The sequence below is a fragment of the Diuraphis noxia genome, unplaced genomic scaffold (assembly GCF_037042655.1).
Source record: "Diuraphis noxia isolate RWA-SAM2 unplaced genomic scaffold, SU_Dnox_SAM2 contig0001, whole genome shotgun sequence".
NCBI lineage: Eukaryota > Metazoa > Arthropoda > Insecta > Hemiptera > Aphididae > Diuraphis > Diuraphis noxia.
In genome coordinates, this window is record NW_028301711.1 from 84,808,402 (window position 1) to 84,822,001 (window position 13,600).

The window sequence follows — 13,600 nt, forward strand, 5'->3', positions numbered from 1 at the left end:
ATTTTCATTAGAATACATTATTTAAAAACACAATTAATTAATTAGGAAGTAGATGCTTATTACTGACCGATTTAAAGTGTCATACACATACGACATACGTAGTACACACGTTATGCAACAAAAATAAAATCAGATGAAAATCAAATTTTTAAAACTCAATTAATCATATTAAACATAATAGTCGGCAGTGTTCAGCACTTCAGCAATCGGCTGTGTGATTTCATTATAAGCATGATGGTGTACCTCGGATACTATGACTGTTTGTGAAATAAAGCCTTATGCTAATACCACTGTTTATAATTACTATAATAGTGTAATTGTAAATTTGTAATATATTATTTACAATTTATAATCGATCTTATATTCTTATCTTGACGCATTCAACAGTTTCAGCCACGATTATCATTTATCAAATGTCATTGATTAGGTACTTCCAGTGGCGTATATAGGTGGGGTGGGGGGGGGGGGGGGGTTAGTGGGCCGCAGCCCCCCCCCCCCCCCCGAAATAACAATCTTAATTTTTAAATAGAATAACAACATATTTATTATGTAGGTACTATAAATTAATAAGTAATAATATTATACGAATATTTGACATTATCTATTATCAACGTTTATTTTCTGTATGTATATCTGAGGGAAAATAAAATGATAATATTATGCTGCCAGACGCCCAGCCGTTCAGACTGGCAATAATAATTGTTTATCAGTTAATATGAATGCTATTTATAGGTTGGTTAATAATATTATTGGTCTATACAATATACTTTATTCGAGAGTTATGTTTACGTATTACGTTGTCGTTGATAGCATTGTCGGCGGCAGACGCTGAATCATTCGCCATTTCGCCGCCTTGCAAGTTGCAGTCGAACGTCTTAATTATTTTCCTTTGTCCATAATTATAAATTATAATAATTAGTAAAAGTACTGTACTTACAATATTTTGACTTTTTTTATGAGAGCATCGGTGAGAAGATCTAATATCTTAAAAACAAAATTATCTAAACAAGGATTGACACCTTTACGTTTAATAAATTACTGTGACACTAGATGGGTAGAACGGCATGAAGCAATTGTTAATTTCAAAAATGATATTTTACCAATTATTGAAACTATGGAACAGATAATGTCAGATAATAAAGATGATGGAGCAGCTGCTCGATCATTTCATAAAAAACTTTGTGATTTTGAATTTTTAATAACATTAGTCACTGTTAGCAAAATGTTGGCTATAACTCATCAAATATCAGTTAGCCTGCAAAAACCTGATATTGATTTAAGTTCTGCTATTGGGCACATAGAACTTGTACAATCAGTCATAAATGATATTAGATCTAACGTTGAAATTGAATTTAAACAATTGTATTTAAGTGCTCAAGCTATTAGTTCTAAACTTAATGTTGAACCATCAATACCTAGGATTGTTGGTATCCAAAGACATCGTCATAATTATTCGACTAACTCTCCAGATGTATATTATAGAATTAGCTTATTCATACCATATCTTGATGAATTAAACTCATCATTAGTCAACAGATTTTCCAAACATAAAAAGACTCTTGTGAGCTTACAAAATATTATACCAATAAATGCAGTTAAATCAAAATATGAAAATATTGTTGATGCTGTACACTTTTACCTCACTGATTTTGAAAATGGAGAAGCTATGATTGAAGAAGAGTGGAAACTATGGGTTGAAAAGTGGAAAATGATTGATACAACCATTCAAAAGATTCCAAAGAATGCTCTAACAGCCCTTAAAGTATGTGAATTTGATTTGTTCCCTAATATTTATATTCTGCTGAAAATTTTATGTACAATACCAATTACTACTGCAAGTGTAGAGAGAAGTTTTTCAACTCTTGGAAGATTAAAAACTTATATAAGAAATCAATGTGGAAATGTTCGGTTAACTGGATTAGCCTTAATGACAATTCATAGAAATATACCGTTGCAAATCAATGACATTGTAAATAGTTTTGTAAAAAAAAATAGAAAAATGATTTTTACCTATTTGTTTTATTTTGTTTTATGTAAAGTTACGAAGGGTTTAATGTTATATAATAGGTACATACCTACAATTATTTTTTTCTATACTTACTAAATAGAAAAAATCTACCTTGCATAAGAAATGTACATATCATATAATATTAGGTGCTGAATAGTGAATACTGATTGTAATATAACTTGTTTACGTTTAGGTACCTTAGATAAATGTGCTTTTAATAATATGCCTCTAGGTGCTAGATCACTTAATAATTTCTATCTACTATAGCCCACCCCAAAAATTATTTCTATATACGCCACTGGGTACTTCATTACTTTATGGAACATTAACATTAAACATTGCGGTCAGCATATGCTCAACCAAGACCACTCACACACCAGTCACCATCCTAATATTGGTGGTGCAATGCACCAAAAACGGTCTACTCAAATCGCCATAGACCGCCGCCAATATTATTAAATATTATTTATAATCAACTATTGAACTATATTTAATGTAATAACAATAAGTAAATATAAGTTCTATAAACGTTACATACTATTATATTATTATGTCAAAATATTAATCATATTTTTGCCACTAGGTAGCAGAGAAAAATAAATTACTAATTTAATTTAATTTAATTTAAATTAACAATTTAGCTATTTAATTCTTAATGTCCGGTTAATCTGATGAGTTGAAAATATGAATATGTATTTGGTAAACAAGTCTTATCTGCCCTAACTGCTTATCACGCTCTTAAAATTTAATTTATTTTACTGTATTATACATTTATACCCCAACGTACCAACTATCTATGTTCAAAGATGATTTTATATAATATATACCAGTACAATACAAATGTGTATTTTCTGTTTCTATTCCAATTTACGATTTTGAATGTGAGAGAAACTCAAAGCGTATAATATGATGCACATCCGGAACACGGCTTATAATAAAAGGTCTATATATTCCTTTGTCTGAAAAATAGATAAATTAATAAGGATAAATGTCAAACGAACGACAACGGATGTCTTATGTACCCTATACCCATTGTGCAAATGGTATAATAATATTATTTTGTGTGTTTGAAAATCGAAGACCACAGGAGAGTAAGAGGTATTTTAGACCTTTATAGTTTATAAACATATTATAATGGGACATTGCCACATGGGTATTATTTTTGTCGTCACGTCTGCAGTTTGCAGTGGCGTCGTGAAGACGGTACTATTGTTAACATTCTGCATTCAGTATACTAGGTAACAATGGATATTACCTGTATGAAAAATAATCCATAATGGATTTAATATATTTATATATATATTTTATTTAGCTTGTGTCATTTTTTATTTTTTCAATTCACACATTATTTCTTTTGATGTGCTTAGACGAGTAACAATTGTCACGGTCGTTACCCAACATACGGGTAGCAACCGCGACGGGCGCTCTACTCGACCGGTTGCGGGTACGTGCGTCCCGGTGAGGAGAGGGGCATGCCGTGTCGGAGGTGGGGACGCTGGTTTCGGGCGGCGCTCTGACCTACGTGCGACAGGCCTCTCTGTCTTTGAGTTCGCGTGAACCATAACGTATTACCGAATTCGTCCATTCATACCATTATTTATATAAATACAAACTGTAAAATACAACATTCGATTACTTCAACCAAGTGTTTATTTATTGACACCCATCACCATCCTCATCACTCCGCAACGTCGTGTCACTGGCGCAGTCGGTAGGATAAGAACCACGAGGCTCGAAAAGGTAAGAGAAGTTAAATTATTTACCTCCTCTTATTATAATATATAAAGAAAAAAAAACTTTAAACCTTTTAAGCCTCCAATCAGGGTTGTTATGTTTAAAACATTTTGTTTTATTCAGACGTTTAAAACAAGTTTTAAACATATAATTAAAAACATTATACTTTAAAAACAAACAAAATATTGTTTAAATCAAAGGTTTTTTATCAATATGTTTAAAACATAAAAAATACAAAATATAAATATATTTAATTTTTTTTTTTTTAATTTTTCTTGAAGTTTATAAATTTTAAAAAAAATTGTAATATTTTGTAAATAGTTAATTAAATACAAATAGGTAATTATTAATTATAGTGTTTAAAATAAAAATTAATAAACATAACTTTCTTTTAGTTTTACCTATAATAATATTAATAAAAAATTTTTAACAAAACTTGAAACTTGCTGTAGTTGTAAATTGTAATACTTACAAGTAAAACAAGTTATAAACATAATATACTAATAACAACATAATACTATAAGTCTATAAATATTAAATAGTATAAATGTATAAACTGTATGTCTGTATAGAATTAAAAAAAAATCTTCCGTTTATATAGGTAATGAAAACATAACTTGAAATAAAATAACTAACATAATACATAAATGCAGTGTTTGGCGAGTTCCTTATAAAAAGGAATTCGTTCCGTTCCTCGTTCTTTTTAATAAAAAAGGAATTTGTTCCATTCCTTGTTCCTTATAAAAAAATAAGGAACTCTTTCCTTTGAAAAATCATCGAGTTCCTTTTTAGTTCCAAATAAAATAAAAATTCTTATTCAATCATACATTTTTTTCATTCATAGACATACTTCGGTACTTTACTTTTTAATTATACTTATACTAGTTAAACATACCTACAAGTACATATTTTATAATTTACTATTTAGTTTAAAAATATAAATACTGATACACATATATTAAATGAAAAATATACTGTAGTTTTTTTTTTGATTCATCTTTATTTTTTTAAACAATATAAATTAATTATATAACAATAGAAATAGACTATACTGTAAGTACTATAATCTAAAGAGTAATCTTGTTCTGTTTTAAAAGAACTAATTTTTCAAATAGTTCATCACCTAGTCTGTAACGTTTAACAGTCATTACATTGGATCCAGTAGAGAACAGTCTCTCGACAGGAGCACTTGAGGGCATTGGTGTATTATACTCCAAAAAAAATTTCATAACTTTTGGATAAGACAATAACATATTTATCTCATTCAATGGACTTTTCAGGTACATTTTTATTTCATCTGCAGAGGAACTTTTTGGTTGATTGTTCAATGGAAGACAAAAAAAATTTTGTGCTTTATCAAATTGTTTGTTTGTAGTATCACTACTATCACTTGTTTCATTTTCATCGTTTTCTGTACAGTAGATTAAAGTTTTCAAATTTTGCTCAGCTTAACACTGATTATATTTATCAAGCCAAATAAGTTTGAACCTTGGAATTAAACATGATGCTAATATTAATTAGTTTTTCTTCCAAATTGGTTCAAATCTCGTTTTAATAGATTCGATGATTGTTTGTAAAAGAGGCGTACAGTAAACTAATTTTTCGTTGTCAATCGCTTTCAATTTTTTTTCCAACGCATACAGACTTGGCAGTAAAAAGCCCATGTACATACTCTCTTTCCCTTGTAAAAAGCCTAAGGTATCATCTAAAGGTGACATAACATCACAATACTCATTCATCAGTTGAATTTCTTGTAGTGTGAACCATTGTATTTCGCAATAGTCCAATACCTGATTGATCTTGTCTAATCCATTTTGTGCATTTAATATGTTTTTTAATTGTAATAAAGCATCATACATGCAGTTCCACCTAGTTTTATTTGGTGTTTTAAAATAAACTCCTAAAGGACCTAAAGTTTCATGTATTTTTTCAGCTGCTAAAGGAGACATGATTTGCTTAGACCACATTGCTGAATATTTTCCAATCATTGTTCTATAAAACTTTTTAAAATTAGAATTTGTATTTATTATTTTATCAACATCTGATTTTGCGATGAGGTCTAACGTGTGACTTGCACATCTATAGTGAGGAGGTAGCTGAATAAATGTGTCAGATTCTTGTTCTAAGGCAGATGTTGAATTTAATATATCAAACAAGTCAACATTCTCATTGTCATCATCCGAGTCTGAGTCATTATAAGAATCTGAATTATTGGTATAAGTATTAAATGCCTTGACAAAGTTTGAACCATTATCAGTGGTTGTTGAAACAATTTTGTTTTGAATTTTATATGTTGTATGGATTTTATATAATGCCTTTGCAATAACATCATAAGTATGGCGACCTTGGAGACGACAGCATGCTAATGCTACAGGTTCCCTTTTAAAACTTATGGAGTTTATCCAGTGACATGTGACTCCAATATAACTCTTTTTTCCTTTGGTCCAACAATCAGCTGTTGTAGATACATACAAAACTGATGATAATGTATTAGTTATATTGTCTACCATGGATAAATAAAGTTTTTCAATTTGTAATTTTAAACTTTTACTGGACATAACCTTTAAATCTTTTGGTAAACCTAGTCTAACCAGATTTACAAATGACGGTTTATCAACCACACTCAGTGGTTGAGTATTACTCACAATAAATTTCAATAGCAAATCATTTAATTTGTGCTGAGAAACACCTTCTTTACCAGATCCACAACGTTCTAGTGTTAACTGTTTCAAGGGTTTTGTGGTTTGATTAGATTCCAAACCAAAGCACTGTTTTTTAATAACACAATTTTGTTTACCATCATTTAAAGCATTTTCAAAATCATTTTGTTTGTATTGATGTACTCTCTGAAACTTATCAAATAACAAGTACAATTATTATATAAAATATTAATGCATGATTGTTTTGATAATTAAATAACAAATCGAATAATAAATATAACATAAACATAAACAGCACTTGGCCGAAACTCATGTGGGTGCATTTACTTATTATGATTTACAAATCTGTGGAGGGACTTGCTCCCAACTCACTCTGATTTCTTACTATTATTTTACATTTTTACCACCACTACTGCATGATAAGTAAAAATAAAGATTTAATCAAATTAAAACTCCATAATAATTCATCAAAACCATTCAAAACACCATGAATCATAAAATCACTACGAGTCATGAAACCTATTTTGGCATTAGGTACAAGAAAAAATATATTTTTTTAAATTTATTTACTTTAATTGGAGAATTAATAAATAAATATATAAATATAAGGTATTTATTTTGATCATAAATAATAACAGTCAATTATTTACAAATAGATATACAATATAAAATAACAACAGTTACACTACTAATTATTTTATTTTATGGTTATTACAGACAATTATAGGGTTATCATTTTATAATAATTATGAAAACAATAATACAAGGCTGGGCATTCACAAATTAAAAGTTAAAATTTAAGTTAAAACGTTAAGTTAATTTTAATTAAGTTAATTAACTCGTTACTTTTTTTACAAATTAACTTTTAACTTAATAAGTTACATTTTTTAAAGATTAACGTGTTAACTTAAAGTTAATTTTATTTAAAAGTACCTAAATTAAGTTAATTTTAGTGCAAAGAATAATGCAAATTATTAATGAGGTTCATTTTGGAAAAATAGGTTTTTTGATAGCTAGTTAATTTTTTTATGTATCATTTTAAAAATTTTAAAAAGTTAACTTTTAACTTAAAGAGTGAACGAAAAAAATATGATTAACTTTTAATTTAACTTAACTTTATAACTTAACTTAATGAGTTAAAAAAAATCGTTAACTTGCCCAGCCTTGCAATAATATAATATAATTATAAAATTAGAATTGGTCATTATAATTTATATTTTACAAAAATTATTATTATTTTAAATTTTATAAGTTAAATATTTAATTTAATATATTTATGTTAAAAATTGAAATTCCTACTAAATAGTAAATTATTATAAAGACTGAAATATTTATTTAATTTCATTGAATATTATAATATTTTAGAAAGTTATTAATTAATATTTAAACATTTTATCTGTTTAGTCAACTATCAATATTTAATATTCTTAACTAAATAAATCAATAGATTTTATTAAAAAAATACCTTTATGTGCCGTTTAAGGTTTGATGGTGTGGTTTTTGAAACACTGTGCAATTTAGTTGAAGGTTCGCATCATACACAATGCACAAGCAAATTATTCCCTTTACTGCCTTTACAAACAAAAAACTTTTCAATTCCTGGCCAAGGCATAGACGGTCTCACTGCAGTCTACAATACAAATATTATAAATTAAATTAATGATATTATTAGACAATTAAATTAAATATTTATATTATATATGTACTTAGTGTCCTAGTACTTACTATATTGCTTGTGTCATCAACCAATACAGGATCAATAGAGTCATTAGGGCTTGAATCAGTGCCATGGCTGTTATATAAATTATATACTATAAAAAACGTTAATTAGATTGGTTTTGTTTTAATTTAAAAAAATATTTATACTTTTATGCAAATCTGAAGAAGTGCTACACATTTCTTCTTGTGGATCATCTACTTCTTTTTCACTGAAATATTCAGCTTTTTTTACTGTACGTGGCTTAAAAAAATTGTCCATAACTTTAAATTTATTACTAGCTATTAGTAAATAGAGTATAGACAATCACAACACTACAACAGTAATTAATTACGTGTATAACAAATTTTACAAATTCAATTCACTTCACAAGTATTCTAGTTTTCACAAAATGTAAATGAAACATTGATATTGGCTGTCTGGTGTCGACAGACGGAACAATAGTACTAAATGATTATTTGACTAAACAGACATGCCACATGCGGGGTGCCGGGGTCTTACATATAAATATAAAATATTATATAATCGAATGAGATAATTTTAGTAAGTAAATTTTATTTTGGGATTTTCTTCAATTGCTGGCCGGCGCGCGTATGTCGACTGTCTTATTAGTCATCGTTTATTGGTATAAATAATTATGTAACATAATAAATAATAGTATAATAGTAATGTACATATTATTATAAAATATAAAGTTTAGCAAGTAGTCTTCAGCATTTCTTTTCATTTCCATATCTTCGATTTTTCAAATTATAGTTGTGTCAATAGCTGCACGGTTGCTTGAACACACTGAACTTAAAATATGCCAATTTTCTAAATAAGACTGTAAACAATCAGAAAAAGTGTTCCAGCGTACATCAGATGGTAAGATTAATGTTTTACCACCTGCTTGTTTATATTTAGCTCCTATTTTATGACTATTTCTAAAATACTTAATGACTTGTTTGATATTTGATTTTATACTATCAACTTCTAAATCGTGTGCCAATAAGTTTAAAATATGTGCACTGCATCCATATGTTATGATATCACGTACATTATTATTAACAGCACCAACTTCATCAATCTGAGCAAGTTCTTCTCGCATTTTTGCCATATTTGCAGCATTGTCAGTGACAAAGCTTCGAACTGTACAATTGTATTTTTGGCAATTATTTATTGCCTCAACAGCTAAATTTAATAGATACTATGAGTTGTGAGAATTATCTTGAGTGTCAATTGTTTCAACCAAATAAACAGCTTTTTCAGCAACATCATAAACAGAAATACATACAATAGGTTCATTATGGATATTGCTCCATCCGTCCATTGACATGTATACACTTTTACCTCTTAATTGTGATTTAATTTCAGAAATAGTTAAATTGAAAACCTCATCGAGCAAATTATTTGCAATATTATGCCTATTTGGTAATTTGTAACCAGGTCTTAGTTGATTGATGAGTTTTACAAATTCTGGATGCTCTACATGTCTAAATGGTGTGTTAGTACCATAAATAAATTTTGCTGTCTGTAAATCAAACTTTCTACATTCACATACAAAAACTGGATAATTGAATAATTCATTCATATTAAAACTTTAAAATGCATTAAATTAGTTTTAGTAAAAAGTAAAAGTTACATTCATAGCTGAATTTCAAAATATGACTTTTATTTTATAAGTGTAGATACGTTTAAAACATAATATAAAACATTTTTAAAACGTTTGATACACAAATAATCATGTTATAATAAAAACATGTTTTAAACATAAAACATAATAAAAATATAAAGTCAATATCGGTAGGGAAGGGCTCCACGTGTTAGTACACGATGCAGCGCGGTGAGAAAACTATCAATGAATTAACGATCAGGGAACTTAAGGGGGAACTAACCAAAAGAGGGTTAGGAACAATAGGGACAAAGTCAAAAGTCTATCTAATGCTGGAACGGCATATTGAGACAACAGAGGGGAAAAACCCAAAAAACTACGGTTTTCCCAAATCTGAACAAACCCCACCCAAACCATCAACCACCTGGACCGATACACTACACACACCCGTAAACAACCCAGAGGAGAGTCATCAAATCAGTAACGGACAAAAAGGGGAAACCCAAGAAGGGGGGGAAACCCAAAACCAAAACTGAGAAGACCCAAACCCCAAAACTACCTTAGAACGGACCCTAGCAGCCTAAGACCGCCTAATGAAACTAGAGAAGTCAAACACACGCGAAGCAACGTTAGGAGCAGTGGAAAACCTAACAAAACGAATCAAAGAACTGGAAAAACCCAAAATGGTTGGGCCCGGTTAGACTAAACAAATACCTGGGGGGCGGAGTATTCATCACCGAAACCAACCCAGAACACAAACTACATAGCTCGTGTTTCAAACACACACTAACCTCGGGGGAACTCATGGATGACCAAATCACTGTTTCAGATGGCAAGCCAACGTCCGCAGCGGGAAGATCCAGGGAGGCAGTTCAACTTAACGAACTCCGACTACTGTCCCGACAGATCAACGGTGGCCGACATAGTGCAGGAGTTACTGGACGGCGCCGCAGCAAATCTGGTGATGGCCAGACGCTTAGCTGGGAGGGCCGTGGGAATCCCCACGTGGGAAGAACTCACATGGACATGGCAACACAGGAACCGCGGAAATAACACCCGAAGCATGGAGACGCAGACACCAGTGGCAGAGGAGATAGGGCTGACGGTAACATCACGGGGAACGCAGACGGAACCACCCTCGACACCCACACCAGGTCAGGTGGCGAGATGGGCCGTAGCGGCGGCTCCCGCCGAGCTCCTGACACACGAGGCGGTGCAGATTGCACTGGACCGGGGGGTAGTAACCTTACCGGTCAGGACAATCCGAGTGTCCAGAAACGTCAAACGGGTTCCCTATCCCCAACATCAGCCGTACGCAGTCCTAACCCGGATCAGATCCCCGAGGCGAGCCGACATTTCAACTGCGACGTCAATCAGGGCCAAACCCAGGACAACCACGGAGGTACCTCCAGGCAACGTGGTAATGGGACCACCACCAGCGACAGCCAGGGACGCGACCCCGACACAGACCCGGAGAGTCCGAACCAAGGCACAACTAAATACGGTGTCCCAACCATCTCCACCCGATCCAGAGGCCGAGGAAGGAGAGGACGAGCCGACAATACAACTAAGTATAACGGACGAAGACCTTTCGGACGTCGACCTGCTGATGTTCGACCACATGAGTGACTGAAGGCTGGGGACAAACGACCCCGCCAACCGGTCTGGGGGGGGAGCATGTCACGGTCGTTACCCAACATACGGGTAGCAACCGCGACGGGCGCTCTACTCGACCGGTTGCGGGTACGTGCGTCCCGGAGAGGAAAGGGGCATGCCGTGTCGGAGGTGCGGACGCTGGTTTCGGCCGGCGCTCTGACCTACGTGCGACAGGCCTCTCTGTCTTTGAGTTCGCGTGAACCATTACGTATTACCGAACTCAGCCCATTCATACCATTATTTATATTAATACAAACTGTAAAATACAACATTTGATTACTTCAACCAAGTGTTTATTTATTGACACTCATCACCATCCTCATCACTCCGCAACGTCGTGTCACAATCAATATTAAATGTTAAATGCTTATAAGTGAATGTGACACACCCATAAAGACACGACGATAGGTAGATATTAACTTTCAATATTTATAGAATATATGGCATTTATTGAACTGGCACCGTTTTTGTCACAATGGTTTGTCGTTAATGTTATATATTATGTGAGTCACCAGACCGGAATTCATATACAGAAACGATCGTATAATATATCTATATTTTTCCGTTTTTACGTAAATTGGTAGATTATTAGTCAAATTGTCAAATAATATAAAATAAAATGATTAACAATTTGTTTTTATGAATACCGGAATAATTTGCTAAAACAATGACACAAAACCTAAACAAAAAATGTTTTTTAAAAAAATGTGCGTGTATGTATACTGTGCGTCGATCCATGAGCCGAGCTTGGCGATCTTTGTTAATATTGTTATTTATATACAAATATAATACATATAGACATATATCAACAACAATTAAAAACTCAACTCGGAGGTTTGACTAATGTGTGTGCAGTATAATTTGTGATGCTATTACAACTAACATAATTTACATATTATATACCTAATATATTAATTCTATTTATGTAATTCCTATATATTCATCATCATCATCATCAACAACTTAACGGTCCATTAAGGCCTGCGCTGCCACTAGTAAGCCTCTCCATTTTTCTATGTTCAAAATTCCTAAATATTAGGTATATTTTTATAATTAAATTATTTGATATTTGAGTTAATTTTATTAGAATGTTAAGTTTAATATATTAATTTACGTAAAAACTGATTAATTTTGGATATTTTGTCCTAGATTCAGGTACCCATCTTATGTGGTCCCGTGGATATATTTATTTTTTATTTTATTTTTTTATTAAATACATTTCTTTATAAGATACAAATACATTATGTAAATATAAACATTGATAAAGAATATATCTACTCCTGTAAGCCTAGACTTGTGGTGGAGTAGAGCGTTAGCGAATAATCATACATAAATTATAAGAAAAATAAAATTAAAATAATATTATACACAATTATAAAATAAAATATGTTTTACATACTTAAATATAGACTAACAAAAATCGTTATATTCTCTAAGAAATATTTAATTCTGAAAAAAGCGTATCAGTTATAATTTTTTTGTCATTTAATAAGCCATAATGAATGTTCTTTTTTGATAAAGTTGGCAACTGGTTAAAATATGTTGGACCTAAATAATTTACAAACGATTGCCCAAAGGATTTTTTTGTGTATTCCACAGGTAGGTTATATACTCTTTGTTCTCTAGACTTAAAAAAATCAAATGTATTGGTATTGTTCCTTATACATTTTTTACCGTGAAAAGTAATGCAATTGATTTATACAATAGTTTGGCCGGAAGGATACCTAAAATTTTATAATTTAGTTTCGTTGAACCTTCTAAAGATTTTTTACCTAAAATTATTCTTACTACACTATATTGATTTAATTGTAGTGGATTTAAATAATTATCCTTTATACCTCCCCATACTAAAAGCCCATACTGAAAAATGGATTGATAGAAGGCGAAATAAATCATACGCATCGTTTTTACCGGTAACAAATCTCTTAGTTTTATGAATTGATGGATTGTGGAACGGAGCTTACCAACTAGATTGCAAATATGCGGATTCCATCTCAAATTTTCATCAAATATGATACCTAAATGACGGATATTCGTTATTTGGTGTATTTGTTTACAGTTAATATTATTTCACATTAATAGATTATCACAGTTGTGAATAACCAAAGGGGGAACCATATTAGTACATTTATTTATCGAGAAATTTATAAACATTGATTTCTCAAAATTCATGGATAAACCTCTATTTTTTATACATAAATAAGTTGAGTTAAGTCCTTTCGTGGCTTTATTAT

The 13,600-nt window shown here is 31.2% G+C and overlaps 1 protein-coding gene across 1 annotated transcript; it reads left to right on the forward strand.

Moving 5' to 3' along the window:
* The first annotated feature begins 3,604 nt into the window (after nt 1–3,604).
* LOC149062209 (uncharacterized) lies at nt 3,605–11,486 on the forward strand. The gene is made up of 2 exons (XM_089219824.1): nt 3,605–3,748; nt 10,540–11,486. The coding sequence occupies exon 2, from the start codon at nt 10,540–10,542 to the stop codon at nt 11,341–11,343; it is 804 nt and encodes a 267-aa protein (XP_089075950.1). The 5' UTR covers nt 3,605–3,748; the 3' UTR covers nt 11,344–11,486.
* Nucleotides 11,487–13,600: the final 2,114 nt, after the last annotated feature.

Coding starts and splice junctions, on each gene's coding strand:
- LOC149062209 (XM_089219824.1), top strand. CDS start 10,540: ATGGCAAGCCAACGTCCGCAGCGGGAAGATCCAGGGAGGCAGTTCAAC.